General features: G+C 43.1%; 1 protein-coding gene across 1 annotated transcript in view; it reads right to left on the bottom strand.

The window, feature by feature from the left end:
* Positions 1 to 276: 276 nt before the first annotated feature.
* Positions 277 to 16,983, bottom strand: part of THRAP3 (thyroid hormone receptor associated protein 3) — a 48,799-nt gene continuing 32,092 nt past the window's right edge. The window contains exons 4-12 of the mRNA XM_090269119.1: positions 14,048 to 14,950; positions 11,881 to 12,594; positions 10,881 to 11,053; positions 10,406 to 10,517; positions 9,139 to 9,223; positions 6,834 to 7,021; positions 4,061 to 4,256; positions 3,471 to 3,611; positions 277 to 1,825 (exon numbers count right to left, since the gene is read on the bottom strand). Of these exons, the coding sequence (XP_090125245.1) occupies positions 1,604 to 1,825; positions 3,471 to 3,611; positions 4,061 to 4,256; positions 6,834 to 7,021; positions 9,139 to 9,223; positions 10,406 to 10,517; positions 10,881 to 11,053; positions 11,881 to 12,594; positions 14,048 to 14,950 (2,734 nt within the window). The 3' untranslated portion in view covers positions 277 to 1,603. The remainder of the gene's footprint in view (positions 1,826 to 3,470; positions 3,612 to 4,060; positions 4,257 to 6,833; positions 7,022 to 9,138; positions 9,224 to 10,405; positions 10,518 to 10,880; positions 11,054 to 11,880; positions 12,595 to 14,047; positions 14,951 to 16,983) is intronic.

Below are 16,983 nucleotides of genomic sequence, written 5' to 3'. Positions count from 1 at the left end.
AGAGGATAAAGTAAAACCATTGGGATGGGAATGCAGTCACAAACCACCAGAGGGACAGCTGAGGCTGCTCCCACGAGTGAGTGTAGGGGGCTGGGCAAAAGTCTGGACCCAGCCCCCTACATTTTATCTTCCAGGCTTCTGAAGCTGCTGTGGGGGATATCCAGCCCCCCCCCCTCCATCGCATAAACACACACACACACACACACATACACACACACACACACACTCACCCTCCCCCCCTTCCCTCTCTCTCAGGGTGACAATGACCAGAGTCCATTTACATCTGCCACTTTATTTTTATTTGCAGGAGGAGTTGAAACAAATCTTTAAGGGTATTTTCATTTTTTCCCCTCAACATGAGTCATTCAAGTAAAACCAACTTAACTATAGAAATGTAGCAAAGTAAGGAGAAAGTAGCACAACAACCCAAGAGGCAAAGATTGGGGGGGCGGGAGGTGGGTGCAGTCCGCGTATACCATATGCCTGAGTGCCATATGATTCACCTGCTCTGGACCGCTTCCCCAGAAGGCAAGCACAAGGACCCATTTTAAGAGGATGTCCCCCCACGCCAAACATCTGAGAATGTTTCATCTTAAAGCTTAAGGTTAAAAATAATGAAAGAACAAAGAAAACCCCACAAACCACTCAGCCATAACCACCTTCCTTAATTGATCATAGGAGTTTCTTTTCATTTTATAAAAAGATTAATAAAAAATATTGAAAAAATTATTTTCTCATCTTATATTTGTAAAGATAATAGAATTCAGAAGTTTCTTAGAAAACAGACCAGAAACCACCACCCAGTTTCCACTGCTGTTGCTGCTAGGATCAGCAGGACTAGAAAGTTGGGATACTGAAGCTGCTGGTAGAGAACGGGAAGCTCAGTCCAGAAGAAATCAGAAAAGATTGGGGGGAGGGTACACGTGGGGTGTGGTTAGGGGCAATACCATGTGATACATGGCTGTGCAGAAAAGGGGAACACAAGGTGGTCAGAAAGGCCTTGAACTCCTCCTTGACATACAAAACCAATTTTTACAAAGATCCAAGCAGTTTGGTCCCAAACTGAGGTGAACACGTCAATGTTTATTCACATGCTTTGTCTTCTCTTTTAAGAATCAAAATTGCCCAAATTAAATCTTTCTGCTAATATTACTACATATACCTAAGAAAAAGAAAAAGGGCTTTAAAAATCAGGAAAAAGGAGAAGAGATTGAAAATCATCAAATCAGTCCTCTTAGCTCCAAATGAAATGAAATTAAGAACAAAACTGGTTTCTAATAAGGAACAAACCAAAATCAAAGTATCGCTCTCCCCTCCCTTCCCCAGCCCCCACCCCATACACCAACAACAAATGAAACACAGCTAAAGCCCAATGTGTCGTGTTCTGTTCAAGAGCTGGGCCAGGCCCCAGGCCCCAGAGCCCGCGCCTCTGTTCAGTGGGAAACCGCACCAGGGATGCTTTCAGCTATAGTAGGATTCTGCATGGCTGGTGGGGTGGGGTGGGATTTTTCAGAATCTTCTTGGGGCTCCTCCACTTAGCTCTTCACCAGCCATCTTCCCAGTGCCTCTCTCCCCTGGGCAGGGGCTCCCGTCAGAGTGGCCCCTACTCAGTAGTGGGCTGTAAACTGTCCTTCTCTTCTCGGTTCTCTGTCCCACTCTCATCGTCTTCAATCTCCCCTTCTTCCCCACTGAACTTGTCATGGGCCCATTTGGGGCTGGTGCTGGATTTCCGGAACATGAACCTGCCCCGGCCCCGGGGAAAGGCTCCTCGGCCCCGGCCCCGGCTCACCCACTTCTCACTGCCTTCGCCTTCACGGTCATCATGCTGAAAAGAAAGAAAACTGCCATCAATGCCAAAACCGTCTTCCCTGGACTTACCCAAATGTGACCTTCTCCAACAAACCTATGTCCAGACCCACCTTTTGCTCCTTTTCTGTCCTCCTCCCTGTTCCCCACTCCAAAAATGCTACTGATTCAGATCCAAGAGAATATTTAGCTGGGTGCCTTAGGACTGCTAAGGCAGCAGCTTGGACATTATAATGATGATGATGATAAAATCTTCACTGAGCACTAAAAAGACCTATACATGCATTATCTCATTCAATCCTTACATCTACCCTATTATTATCACCCTCTACTATGCAAATGAGGAAACAGGCTTAAGAACTTCAAGTAACTCCATATTACTTAGTACACCATCTCTCAAAGGATGGGCTTTAGAAAACCAATCCCACCAATCATGAAACTGTCTGATCTGCATTGTCAGTTAGCAGCAAAGGCAAGACCAGTACCTAGCCTCCCATCTTTAGTTTTATGCGACGCAGTGTAGCACAGTAGAAAAAACACATTTCAAACAATCCCTGCCTACTCTGATGGTCTCATGAGAGAGGAGGAATTCAATTAAAGAATGAGAAAGAATTTTGAAAACTAGAAGTCATTGCTACCTCATCAGACCCATGGTTTCAGAAGAGTACAAACCACCCACCCACACACTGGGACTAGGCTGCTGGGGTCAGCTCGGTGAAAGGGCCAGGGTTGCTTGTTTACCCGGTTAAATGCATCAGGTTGGTGATACTCCTTCAGGTGGCAAATAAGAGCAGGAAAAACGTCTGTCTGTGGCCTCTAATTCTCCTCCCTATAGCAGTCCCACTCCAGCACCTATCCTGGGCCAAGCCAACATTTCCCTGAATAGACTTAAGGGTCGTCGAGGAGTCTCAAAGAGGCTCTTAGCAGCCCTAGAAAAGCAAATGTGGCTTTGCAGAGTTATTTAGACAACAGCCTGTTTCCTAATCGTGCAAATAACAACTCAGACCCACACCAGCCCTTCTTGTAGGTGATGGAGACTCAGCTCCAAGTTTACCTTGGTCATGACACACAGAGTCACATATGCTTGGATTTAAGCCCGCTACTTATATAGCAAAGCCAAGAGAGTTCGCTCACCAGTCAGGTAATTCAGCCTAGAAGAGCCCCAACCTGAGAGAGGGAGAGAGGCCCAGAAGGTGCTTGGTACCTGAGAATGACCCAACAGCTCAAATGAGAGAAGCTCCAGTTGCATTTCTTTTTGAAGACAAGAGAGATCCTGAGCTCTCTTCCCTGTCAATCTTTCCCCAATGGGTGATAGAGTGGAGCTGTGGCTTAAGAGGAAGGTTTCCCTGCATAGAGGCTGGAGGCTAAGGTTGGGTATGCGTAAGCTGTAAACAAGTTCACAAACTAAAAAGGGAAGAGCAGCCCTTCTTGTTTATCCTAGAATCCATAAATGTCTCAGATAAACCCTTCCGAGGTCAGGACTGCCTCTCCAGAAAACACTCATCTTGCCAGCACTGTATTGTCCCACAGGGACACATACCCCCAGCATAAGATGAGTGCACACACATTTAATCAGTTCTGAATAGACCAATTAGAGCCTTAGTATCATCTACTATGTGTGCGAAAGGCCCCCTAGCGCTTCCTGGCCATCCCCAGACACATACCAGGTAATACTTCTTGCTTTTGGGTGTGTATTCAGGGTCCCACTCCTCCTCCCGGCTTCTCTTTTGAAAATCATTGTTGCTGTTGTTGTTGTTACCAGAGTAGCTGCCTCTGCCCCAGCCTCTCCCTCTGGCTCGAAATTGCTGTGGCAGTAAACAAGGAAAAGGAACAAAGGATCATGTCAGAAATAGAGAAAAACATCTCTGTTCGTATCGAACACTTTTTTTCTGGCACAAAACAGACAGCTGTCCTCCAGTCAAAATGCTGGTCAACTGCTTTCCAGCCATTGCCCCTCAGCTCATCTCAGGTCTACAGCCTAGACAGGGGACAGCCCGGCACGAGGGCCTCCCTACACACAGCGGGAGCCAAGACACGCTGGGAAGTTCTGAGACGAGAAGCCCTGAGAGGCTAGCTCAGTGGTTCTGATCAATAAAATAACTACAAGGGGGAAGCCTGTGTAATGGGGAACCACAGATTCTAAGGTATATAGATTACTTGTATCAAGGGCAAGCAAACTGGTATTCTGATAAACAAATAATTAGACTTGGTGGGAGCAGGGGCTTAGGGAAAAGAGGTGGGGGCAGGGTCTTACACAGGTCCCTCGAGCTCTGCCTCCTCGTTCATTTGGACCCACAAAGTCTTTGGTCCCCAGTCTTGATTTGTCAAAGCCAGTGGTGCTTTCCTCTCTTTCCTCTGTGTCTTCAGTGTACTCCTCCGCTTTGTAGGAGTGGGATGAATGGGAGGAAGAGGATGACGACCTGGACCGGTCTCGTGCTCTACGATGCTTCCTATGAAAAGAAAAGAGCCAGGAAAAATCAATAAACCCCTCAGCTAGGGCCTCCTGGGTAAGAAGCACAGGGCAAACAGGAATGCCTCCCTGATATAGACATTGAAGGTTAGTAACTTCCACCCCGGTACCCAGGGAGGTCCCAATTCTGTCAGTCATGTTCAGTGACACGCTTATGTCTGAGCCTGTGGGGAATATGGGACATATACATAAAGAGGAACAAAAAACAGTCAATGGGCTCTGGTAGCTCAGTCTAATACTTACACATGAATTGAAAAGGCAGAAGGAATCTAACACTGTACTAAGAGTCCCATGTATATAGTACTGGGACAGAGACTTTATATATTACCATCTGTTTGTGCTTTATAGTACTTTATTTCTCATAAGAAGACCACCACCTGTCTTTTGGGGTTGCTCTAGATTTAAAAAAATAAAAAAATTCGCTCAAATACTTTACAATGACACAGCAGGCACACAGTAAATGGCAACTCTGATTATTTAGTGATTCTCCCATTTTGTAGGTAAGTGATTCAGGTGACAGAGCTGAGCAGAACTGGATGCAAACCCAGCTTTAATTATACCACTACTCTACACACCACCTCCCACTTAGCTCAAACAGGTTGTGTGATCAAGCATAGGATCTGGTGAAACTCTCCCCAGAGTTATTTCCCTACCTTCCCTTCATCTAGGGGAAATGACAGACTATACAGAAAATTAGACTACTATGATGAGTCACAGTGAGTGCCAGCCCTGCTTCCAGGGAGGCTGCTACTGGCTGGCTCTAAGGTGGGAGAAAGGCCAGGCTCCCAGGGGTAGAAAAGGACTTAAAGACCCAGCCAAGTGTCAGTGACCTATGACTGTGCCCCCTTCCCTCATCCGCCTCCATTATGAAAAGCACCTTGCCCTTCCTCCACTTCCCATCCTCTCCCACATTTGAGATGCTCAAGAACTTAAATAATTGTATCCTACTAGCAATCTACTCTTTTTTAAAAAAAAGATTTTATTTACTTATTTTTAGAGAGGGAAAGGGAGGGAGAAAGAGAGGGAGAGAAACAGCGATGTGAGAGAGAAACACCATCAGTTGCCTCTCACATGTGCCCCAAACAGGGATCAAACCTGCAACCCAGGCACATGCCCTGACTGGGAATCAAACAGGTGACCTTTGGCTTTGTGGGACAATGCCCAACCACAGCCATCAAGGCTAGCACTTACTCTTAATAAGGGAAATGTAAGTTACTGTCATTGGATTCTTACAATTCAGATGTAGAACTGCCTCCTAGAAATCAGTGCTATTTCAAGAGGTTTTCGAAAGGCTCCAAATTTGAATCCTAGCACTGCCTCTTCATGTGTTCCAGGGAAAGGAATTGGGATCAGTAATCTAAACCCAACCCTGAGATGCTTGAGGGGTCTGCTCCCTTCCCATCAGTGCAGCACTGAGGCCAGCTGTACCACCACTTCCATTTCCTGCTGAGGATTATCAGGTCCTTTACCTGTGGGCAGCCCTGAAGCTGCTAGGGATCCTAATGCATAAGTAACACACTGGACGGACAAAGTAGAAAAGAAGATTTGAGTTTTGATGTCAGCTGGTACTTCTGTGACCTTAGAAAAACTCTCCCAGGCTTAGCCTCTTTCTTGTTCAAATGGGCGAAATGGGTATCACACCAACTATCCAATTTATCTCAAAGAATTTGATGATCAAATGAATACAAAAATGCTTGACAGATGAAGTGGAAGTAGTGTTGCTTCTTATGCAAAGGTGTGGGGCTTAGGTGTGGGCTTCAACTCTGCTACATTTAATGAGACATGATTGAAAAGTCATGGAACTTTAAAAAATGTGAATAGAAACACCAGGACCTTGGCACGAACGCTGACCTATGAAGTTCAACAACGCTATCTTTTTTTAAAGAATAATCTCTCTTGGATCTGGCTGGTGTGGCTCAGTGGATTGACCGCCAGCCTGCAAACCAAAGGGTCGCCGATTCGATTCCCAGTCAGGGCACATGCTGGGCTGCAGGCCAGGTTCCCAGTTGGGGGTGTGCTAGAGGCAACCACACAATGATGTTTCTCTCCCTTTCTCCCTCCCTTTGCATCTTTAAAAAAAAGAGAGGGAAAAAAACCTCTTGGAAGTGTCTGCTAAATTAAGTTTATAAGGCATTTAAGAACAATTTTGTCCTATCTAGTTTCACAGTTTCTTGGACCAGTGTTATTAGCTGATGATGACTTGGAGCCATTTCCAAAACATAACCTCCCCATGAAGATGTGTGATGAGAAAGGACCCGTCTAAAACAACTATAGAACAAATTCTCAAATGATTCTGCATTATCCTCATAGCCAAATTAACTGCCCATCTCCCAGGAGGCCTCCTTCAGACAAGGTTCATGCCAACTTCGATGCAAAAGTTCTGTTTCCAAACTAGTAGCCTTACTTAAATTACATGGTAAAAAAGAAGAAACCGCCTAAGTTGTTATCATTCCTAACCCCAAAGCTGTCTGCCTTGGGAGGTCTGGGGTACTGCCTAAAGGGTGCAGACAAGAGACTCTGCTCAAGAATCTGAATGAGATGACAGGGGCTTACGTACTTCTGTTTCTTTGATCCTTTGTGGGTTTTCTCAGCTTTCTCAGTTGATCTTTCCCTTGAGTGGCTTGAGTCCCGGGAATCCACTGATTCTCTTGATTTACCTCGTTTAAGATCTCTCTCCTTATGTTTTTTACGACGTTCAATATCAAGGCGAAGATCAACAGGATCATCTTTGTATTTTCCCTCAGCCTGCCAAAAGAGAAACCAAATGAAGGTTTTTGGGATTCAGGACTGTCAACTTAACCACCCCATAAACTGTGGTCACTACTCCAGTGGAGTGGTGCAGAAGCATTGGGAATGCGTCACCCAAGCCAGGGGGGTCGGAGGGACACACAATGTCCCAACAAGTCACTTCATGAGGATCCCTCACAGATCCCAAACCAGTTCTCTAAAGAGTAATGATGACAGCTTTCTAACAATGCTATATATTGATCTTGCTTTGTTTCCTCTGTGGCCCCATAATGATCTGGCTAGCCTGGCTCTGGCTTACTTACCACCAAGAGAGGAAATGCTCATGTTACCCTTTTCCTACTTACACTGCAGCAACCACCCCAGGCTTACCCTCTACTTGGAATCATCTCTGAGTACCGAGTCCAATGACAGACAGTGGGAGACTTAAGCAGCCTTTCTCAATGGTTGGTTATATTGAGAATTTCTCTAGAGAGGAAGTATCAGTAATGTACGGAATATCATAATGGAGAATTTGTAAAATGGCAATACCGGGTAAAAGTTTATTTAAAAATAAAAGAAAGAAAAAAAATAAAAAAATCTTTCTGCCTACTTTCTAGGAAGTGTAACCATTAGGGATGTGAGCTACAGACACTGTGGAAGCCCAGCAGCAGCAAGGACAATCAGCACAGCACGGGTCTACCAGTGCTAGGGAAACAGAGTGAGAGCAGAGGTGCAGGGTGAGTTCAGGGGCATTATATGCTAGGACTTGTCTCATGGAAGTAAAACCTCCCCTAAAACAGCAAGGAGTGAGCAGTTCACTCTGTACTAACATTTCACATACACAAACTCAGCTTTCTGTTGAAACGAAGTTTAACAGGAGTGGTAGGTAGTAAGCTTATCACCACTGTTTTTGAGAGAGAGGGAGTGGAATCCTGTACCCTCCAAAAACTTTTATAAAGAACAAGAAGCCCTGGCTGGTGTGGCTCAGTGGACTGAGTGCCAGCCAGCGAACTGAAAGGTCGCCAGTTTGATTCCCAGTCAGGGTGCATGCCTGAATCGCGGACCAGGTCCCCAGCTGGGGGCATATGAGAGGCAACTGACTGATGTATCTCTCACACATCAATGCTTCTCTCCCTTTCTCCCTCCCTTCCCCTCACTCTAAAAACAAATAAATAAATAAAATATATTAAAAACAAAAAAAACAAGAAAAATGCGGCTGCTGCTCCCTTAGGTGGTACAGACAACCCCTCTAATGAATTAGCTTTGTGAGGCAGAGATGTCTTCTGATCTTTCAAAACCTTGCTTTTCACATGTTAATGTCAATCTGTGGATACTTGGAGGGAAAGAAAAGGGGATAGGGAAGAAGAAACTGTGCAAGAATGCCTCTCATCACATTCAACCAACAAGACAAATATGTGTTTCGAAAACTTGAAGATTAATTACTATTTTTAGAAGAAGTTTCAGGAGCACTGGAAGAGTCATCTCTAATTCTAAAATTTCAACTATATATGTGAATGAAGGTCAATAAATACTAAGGCTACTTAAAACCCCAAATCTAGTATTTCACAGAAAAAGAGTGTATACAAGCTTTAACCTCTTAATAACAGTGCACATCATTGCAAATGTAGCTGTGCTACCAAAGTAATGTTTAGCTTTAACAGTAACCAACAGATGATAGATATGGTACAATGTTAGAAAAATTCTGGACTACCTGTTTAGAACAGTCTACTAAGTTAAGATATGAATATTTCACTCTCCTCTGACATGCATGTCTTTTTGAAATCATGGTTGGAAATAGTGCATGTATATAGTTGATTTGATAATACTTACAAGCAGAAAAATATCACAAAAAGTTTCTTCTCTCATCATGGGCACTTGTTCCAAAACTCCTCTCTTTTTTTTCTCAAGCTCACCTCAATAGACTTTGGGGTCATTTACCATATTCTAACCACTTCACAAAGGTTGTTGATACATTTAATAAAAATTAACCCTTTGTAGTTCATTTTTAGAATTATGCCCATCCTTAAAAGAAAAACACAAACTTAAGTAGAGAGTAATTTAAACAACACATTTCTGACAAGTTCATGCCCAACGCACTCATTTTGTTGGAATTACTGATCAAAGCAATAGTTCACCTTGTAGCCAGGTTCCCGGGGACTTTTCATTTCATCATGAGCCAAACCATGTTTTCTGAATGTACTGGGGGAAATGTCTATCCTCCTAAAATTGAAGACACAAAAAGTTTTAATATTCCATAGTGTGAATTTAGTACATGTAATATTTTCATTCATAAATTGGGCAATGGAATCGAATCACAGGCATTCCTTTTCATTATGTTTCGTAACTTACATACATATCACTTATATTCTTTGCATACTTACATTCTCCCATAGGTGTTCACAAGAAAGCACACAAAATCCCAACTTCTCAAATTCAAACAGGAGAAATTTCTTATTCCCTCCCAGTAACATTACATCCAGGAAGACAGACTCACAGACAAGCTTATGATTTCAAGTTCATATCAAGACTATCTATATGTCCTGCTAACACCAAAGGGCAGTTTTCACCTTGGGAATTAGAATGTAATGGCCCATTATTTTACCTATGAGATTAGGTCTAGGTGAGAAACAGTTGTCTGGCATAACCCTAAATCCAAGACTACTATACAGACATGGTTCTACATTACCTACTGCAACAGATTCAGGAGTTGACTATTAAGCAATTACTAGTATGGCTCAGTTAGTTGGACGTCATCCCACAGAGTGAAACATGGCTGGTTCGATTCCCACTCAGGGCACATGACTAGGTTGCAGGCCTGGTCCTTGGTTAAGGTGTGTGTGAGAGACAACCAGACAGATAGATGTTTCTCACATCGCTATTTCTCTCCCTCTCTTTCTCCCTCCCTTCCCCTCTAAGAAATAAATTTAATAAATAAATAAGACAAGGCCAACTTTGTTTCTGGATAAAGTCCCCCACAACCAAATGTGATACTCTTTAAACATGCTAGGCTTTTAAACCCTTTAACAAAATTCTACAAGCTCCCCAACTCCCTACCCACTACAAATACTTCCAAAAAATTAATATATGAAATACATGGATTGCTTAAAGAAACTTAACATTTACTCTACCTATAGAATGCTCAGTGATCTCAGGTTACCACTTGCTGGCTCCCAAGAATACAAGGGTTCATTTGTAACAAAAAGGCTGTTTTCCTCAAGCCCAAAACGAGAAACTTAAGCATCATCAAAGCATGTCCTTCCCACTCATGACTACAAATACCCACTTCTATCCTAGAATCTGAAGAATATTACCTTAAATTCTACTGCTAACATAGCAAAGACAAGTTAATATCTGACGATCAGTCTCTCAGGACCACCTGCAGTGTAAGGATGGGGTCCTCACCTGTGTATCTCTGGGCTTTTCTTGTTCTTAGCTGCCTCCTGCTCAGATCCTCTCTTTAGGTATTTAGTGAAGCGCTCATGCAATGTCATTCCTGAGGACCCAAAGTGATGCTCTGTGAAAATTCAAAGAAAACACATCATGTCATCAAAGGCAAATACAATATTCAGCTCTTTTGTATGAACCTGCAGCCACAGAGATGGGACCGAAGTAGTCAAATCCGTAACAAACATACAGAAAGAGGAAGAAAAAAAGGCTGGTCCCCAGCTGGGGTGCATGCAAGAGGCAACCTAATCTCAATGTTTGTATCTCTTTTCTCCCTCCCTTCTCTCTAAAAAATAAACAAAAAAGCTTAAAAAAAAATAAAAAAGATAAATGGCCCCAAAAGGCTCCCTTATTCACCCACTCCTCCTTCTGCTTGTACTAGAAGTACTAAGCAGCAGCACAAGGGCCTAAGCAGGCTGGAGCCCGGACCTACCTTTAACGTGGTGAACAATGGTCACTATGTGCTGGGCAAACAGTTCTGAGGGGCTCCGCTGAGACTGAGCTGACTGTATGTGCTGGAAAATGGAACGGAATTCCTGCTCCTTCTTGTTGCTATGTACTAGATCCCGACAAAGCTTACGTTCCTGAGCCAGTAAGCCACTGGGTCTGAAAAAACAAAACACCAAGAAGGCCCAATATGATAAAATATATATAGAAAGTCAGGACATTTAAACCCTAAAAATGTAATGTATTTTTTCAAAGAGTTTTACATTTATCCACAAAGTTCTTTGGATGAAGTGTTCAATACCTCAGTGACTCTCTTTTGGGGTCACTGCTGGTTTTAACATATTTTAAAAGACCAACTAGCTTAGCCAGCCAGGGCCATTCAGGGAAGTGACACAGTGAGGCAGGAGTGGGATGTGGCTGGATAGAGCTCAGACAGACTTCCAACAGGCATAGTCATTAGCCCATGTAAACAGTAACTGGCCATCACCACTTTTCCCCAAAGTTCTCTCACCCACAGCCCCAACTCTAAAAACTGCTACATTATTTCATGGTGAAGTCCTATATAATTATTAATAGATTCTGGTAGCCTACTAAGAACGGGGAAATGGATCCTTGAAAGCTTTACAAACAAAAGGCACCTTAAGCAAATTCAGGAAGAAACAGAATGAAGGCTGGAGGAGGGGGGAGGCATGTGTGGGAGTGCTGACTAGATGGCAAGAAAACAGCAGAGGGGACCCAACACCAAAGCCAGTCACTAAAGAAGCACTCTTCACTACCCCCTTGATACTGATGCCAACACCAAATAATCAATCACTCACTGACACACACTCTACTGAAAACAGGCGGACCGGAGGGTACCAGCACTGAAAGCTGGACAGCAGGGGAAACATAGGTGGGGCCTGCCTTGCTTTCAGAATGTCCTCAGGAAGTGGTGTTAGGAGACACCATTGAGGCCACTCAAGTCCCGATCAAGGACTACACCTCACCTTGCAAGGTCCTCATCAAAAGAGTCCATCCGGACATTGACCTGGGCCTCTCGAGTAATGGAAAAGGAAGACTTCCCCGTGGAAAAGTCTCCTTTCGCTCCTAGCTTCTCACGGCTCTCAGAGGTCTTTCTTGGGGGAGGTGATGAGCTTTTCTCCTGGACTGCTTTGTAGGCAGTCACTCGGAAATTCTTTTCAGGCACAAACCCCCTGTGCCCACTTTCGGTTCTCTTGAGCCCTCCCCGATCCTCCTTTTTGGATCTCTCTGAGAAAGACTCCTCCTCCAGCTCCTCCGTTTTCCTTTGCTTTTCCTTCCCTGGAGGTGCATACACCAGGCCCTCCCATTTGCCTGACTTCTCCTCCTCCTGGTTTTTGTTTGTGCCTGCTATGACTTTTGACATAAATTTGGGTTCATCATCAAACTCAGATTCCTTCCTTCCTTTAGCTTTGTCCTTATCTTGGTCATCCATCTCCTCCTTATGAAAGTCAGCCATCTTCTTCTCAAAGTCATCTCGTAGCTTATACCTTTTGGGGGACTGGCTACCCCGGAAAGGCTTCTCAGAATCAGTTTTGGGAGCAAACATATCAGATTTTATTTTCGAATCACTCATGCCTGTGTCAGAGAAGCTCCCTTTCTCTTTCATTTTCTCTTTATCAGTATTTGTTTGTTTCTGTTCCTTATCTTTTCCATTCTCTGTCTTCTGTTCATCTAGATACCTAGTTATACAAACACAAGAGAGACACACAGGAGGTTTCTTAAGCAATTTCATCTGAACAGTGCCACATGATCTTGAGTTTTTGAATCTCTGAACAAACATGTCTTGTGGATTCCTGTGTTACCAAAGGACTTTCTACTTGGTTACTTTCTAGTAATTTAAGAGAAAAATATATGCTCCACAGAGTTGTATCTTGCAAAAGCAACCATAAAGAAAATAACAAAGGTAATTTTTAGGATACTAAAAAACAAAATCTACTTACCTGTAAGTGGTCTAGGAAAAAAAAAATTTAAGGTCTTATCCAACCTTCACTCAGTCACTTACAATCTGCTTTCAGCAAAGTTAACATAGAATGTTCAACCTTGGACTGTTTTGCTTTTATACAACTCACATTTGGAAAAACAAGTCTCAAAAGAGACTTCAAATTTGCTTCAAGTCACCTAGAAGATCTAAATACGAAATATACTGCAAACACAAATAAAAACGAAATGCATGTTAATTGAGGGGAGGGAGCAAAAAAATCACCCTATTCTTTCTTATGGAAAAGGAGACCTCATGCCCAAGTCTTCTAATGACATTGACAGTTCTGGTAAGAAACGAAAGTTACATTTTAAAGTAGACTTACTGAAGGCTGGTAGTATAGATTCTGAACATCTCATCTGTACCATTAGTAGAGAAATATGGCAAAACAGAATCAAAGGACAGAAGGACATCAAAGAATATGCTAAGAGAAAAGAAAAAGGAAAATCCCCACTTGCCCAGTAAGTTCCTCTTGACAATCTGGTCCAAATGCAACGTCCCTGTTACCATCCCAAACCAACCAACCACACCAAGATTCGGGTTCCAACTCACCGTGTCACCCAGTGTATAAAGATGGAAGCACGGTCACATCCTCTCCTAACACGCAGCCCAGCTGGCTCCTACTGGGACATACACCCACCTTGTGATTTTAAAACAAGGCCTTTCTGGACTAAGCCTTGGACTGCCATTCTGCCCAGTCGCCTCAACTGGAGGGTGTGAGGGTGCAGCTCTTCACCATAATAGGCTGATGTAGATCAATCACAGTAGGTGGTGGGTCTTAGTGGGTCTAACAGCTCCAATGGCCATTCTTTTTGGCAAAGATTTTTTTTTTTTTTTTTTTTTTGATAGCTGACCCACAAATCTCTACTGTTCTCTGGCTTACATTGGTAGACTCCAAGGCAAATTTTAAATGTGAAAACATCATTGCAGAGTAGTCTAAAGAAACGTTATGCTGTAATACAAATTTAGGAAGGTAGGAAAGCTAGAGTTAAGCTTAAGATTTCCTTGGGGGATGCTTTTAAAGTTTGCTAATGAAAAGTTTAGGAAATGGGAATTACCTTTTTACCATAATCACAGCTCTAACTTAAGATTTAAAATTAAACTGCCAGCTGGTGAGATAAAAACGCAACCAGAAGAGGAAACAAGATACTTGCCTCTTTGCATAGGCTGCTCCTCCTGAAGCAGCCTCCTCCTTCTGAGACGAGCCGTATGTGGAGCCAGAGGCCGGTGGACTCCTACCCACAGGGCTCTTCTTGGATGGACTCAAGGACCCAGAGCCATGGTCAAACTGACCTTGGTGCATCCCAGCCTGGTAGCCAGAGCCACTCTGTAGCGCTGAGCCCATCTGGGATGTGCTGGAGAGTGGAGGGCTGGGCTTTGGCACAGGGCTGGGACGGGGAGACCGTCGTCTCACCACCACAGACTGGAGGGGGCTTTTCAGAGCGGGGCTCCGCTCCCGGGGACTCAGCTCGGAAACTGCCGATGCCCGCGATGCAGAGCCAGCACTGTATGCGGTAGCATCTGCCCATGGCTTCGAGCTCTCAGATGCTTTTGTATCTTGAGAGGAGCTTCCAGAGAACGTCTGCTCCTTGGCGTCTTCTCCCTGGTTATCCCCAGCAGCCTGAGATGGCCGGCTATCCTTGGAAGAGGACTTTTTCTCCTTCGCAGACTTGCGCTTAGAAGATTCAACTCGGCTGTGGTTGGAGGAAGAACGAGAGGATGAGGAGCGCCTGGACCTGTCAGAGGAAGACTTATCAGAGTTTCTAGAATGGCTCCTGGACCGTGGCGAAGGAGACCTTCTCTTTGGGGACCGGGATCGGGAACGGCCCCGACGAGGACTGTATGCTTGCCGATAATTCTGCCAATTTGAGCGGTAGTTTCCATAGCCTCCTCGGTTATACTGGCCCCACGGATAAAAGCCTCTGTTACGCCCACGGAAATAATAGGGCCTTCTATAGCCTCTGTTGTGACCTCGGAAATCCCGATTCTGATACACTCTTGGGTGATTCCTCTCTCTGTTATGAGCTGGAGAATATGATCTGGAACGAGACCTAGAACTGAAAGGGGGATGGGGGAAGAAATATTTAAAATTTTGACACAAGCGTTTTTATTCATGAAAAACCTGCCAACGAAAAAGTAACATTCTGAAATTCCTGCTCATAGAGTGCACACCTAAATGTTTAATCCTACTACATATTAAATACAAAAATAGATAAGAATCACTTTAACAAACAAGATGCCAAAATTGCTTCATGAATATTGTAGCCCATTTTAAATGGATAGATATTTCTACAGTGAAAGAAAATCAAAATATTCTTAATGCAGTAAACTAAACAAAAGCCATTTTAATACAGTATACTAACTGCTTAAGAGTTCCACAAACACAGGGGATTTTATAGGTCTCTAGATCATCGGAAGAAAGAAAGAACTACAAGCTGTGGTACCCAGACAGCTAACTGTTCAGGTCTTTTGGCCCCTATACTGTTATAAACACTCTACTTTCCCATCTTATTCACCTCTTTCTGTCTGTGCAGGGCTAATTTCTTAGATTCCACTAAGACCTGGGGTTGTAAAAACACAGTTAACAGGTCTAAATCAAAGAATACTTAAATAGGAACTTAAGAGAATGCATCTGTTCACAAAGCTTAAAGAATTTTTAACTGAAATCAGCACAGCAAAGCACACAAATATTATAGTTTTTTACAGGGGACCTAAAAATGGTCTCACTATTTAGGTCAGCTTCTGTGGCTGAACTACAAGGTTATCACCTAGGTGCCACATGAGGGCAGCATCTGACTGTAAGACAACCAAGTACACAGATTAGCAAAGAGAAACTACAGAACAACTTCCTTCCCCATGCACGTTTTTTAAGTCAACCTAAAGCGTAAGTGTTGTGCTCTTTACTGTTTAAAAACACAGAATTCTAACTTTGGCAAAGGTACATTTTCAGAAACACGGGTATTCAACAGTAACCTAACTTGGTTAAAATTACATGTCAATGAAAGCCAGGCTTGTTAATGACAAGCAGCTCTGTTTCCATCAAAAAGTCAAAAACTGTATTTGTTGGTATAAAAATCCACTGGGGTTCTTGGATACCACCTGTCTTGTCAACTATGATACAGATCATTAAGATTAATCACTACTCCTAAGCAGTTAGCTAGAAATATGTAAAATTACTAGAAAATGCTTTCTGAAAATATTCTCTTTACATATAAAATACAAACCCTTCAGTTACTCAGCAGGCCTGACTGGAAAACAGATTCATTGCTTGTTTGCTTGTTTGTTTTATAAATAACTCCATTTAGCAAATGTGACAGGCCTTAACAACTAAACAAAATGGTACTTTTAAAAAGAAACTTACATTTAATTTAATCTGAAGATAAAGTGGGACTGGTTTTCTACTACTTATTACCTGTGATGCTAATGTTCTTTACCCCAAGAACAAGGGCAACTGGCAAAGACACATCATACTGCTGGTTAATGATTGCTATTTAAGTACAATTAAAATAAAACAACTTACCTTCCACACTTTTCATTCAAAACAGTACAATATTAGAAAAGAAGAAGGAAGAGGCAGATGCAGGCTATGAAACTGAATATGACCCAATTAAATGACTATACTTGAGGGAGGTGATGCACCACCAGCACTAAGGAGGGTTCAATTCATGTGCCCATCCTCAGGGGCTGCTACTGCCTCTGTCACCAACTACTAGTGAGGGCCCTGCGGCATATGCATCCAAACCCGCAGTCACTGCACACATGGCGGGAACATGAGTTTCTGCAGATTGCAAATGAAGTTATTTACAAAAAGTCACTTAAAAGGCTACTGTCTGTGAAATACAAGAAAACAATCAATTTTCCCCAATTCTGTAGAACTCAGCAGTTAAGTTAGTTTAAAGGCATGGTTTCTCAAACTCCCTGAATAGTACACTTCCCTTGCAGGAGAAGGAAAACAAAAGGAAAAAAATAAATAAAAAATCATGAAACAGATAAGCCAGAAATAAGAATTGAATATCCAGTGGCAAATTTATCTGTTTCTAAAAAACAAAGACATTAGACTAGAATCATGTATAAAAACATGTTTACTAGT

The sequence above is a fragment of the Furipterus horrens genome, unplaced genomic scaffold (genome assembly GCF_987537825.1).
Source record: "Furipterus horrens unplaced genomic scaffold, mFurHor1.1.pri manual_scaffold_3, whole genome shotgun sequence".
Lineage (NCBI taxonomy): Eukaryota > Metazoa > Chordata > Mammalia > Chiroptera > Furipteridae > Furipterus > Furipterus horrens.
The sequence above is the reverse complement of the archived record's forward strand: the minus strand, read 5'-3'. Positions and strand labels throughout refer to the sequence as shown.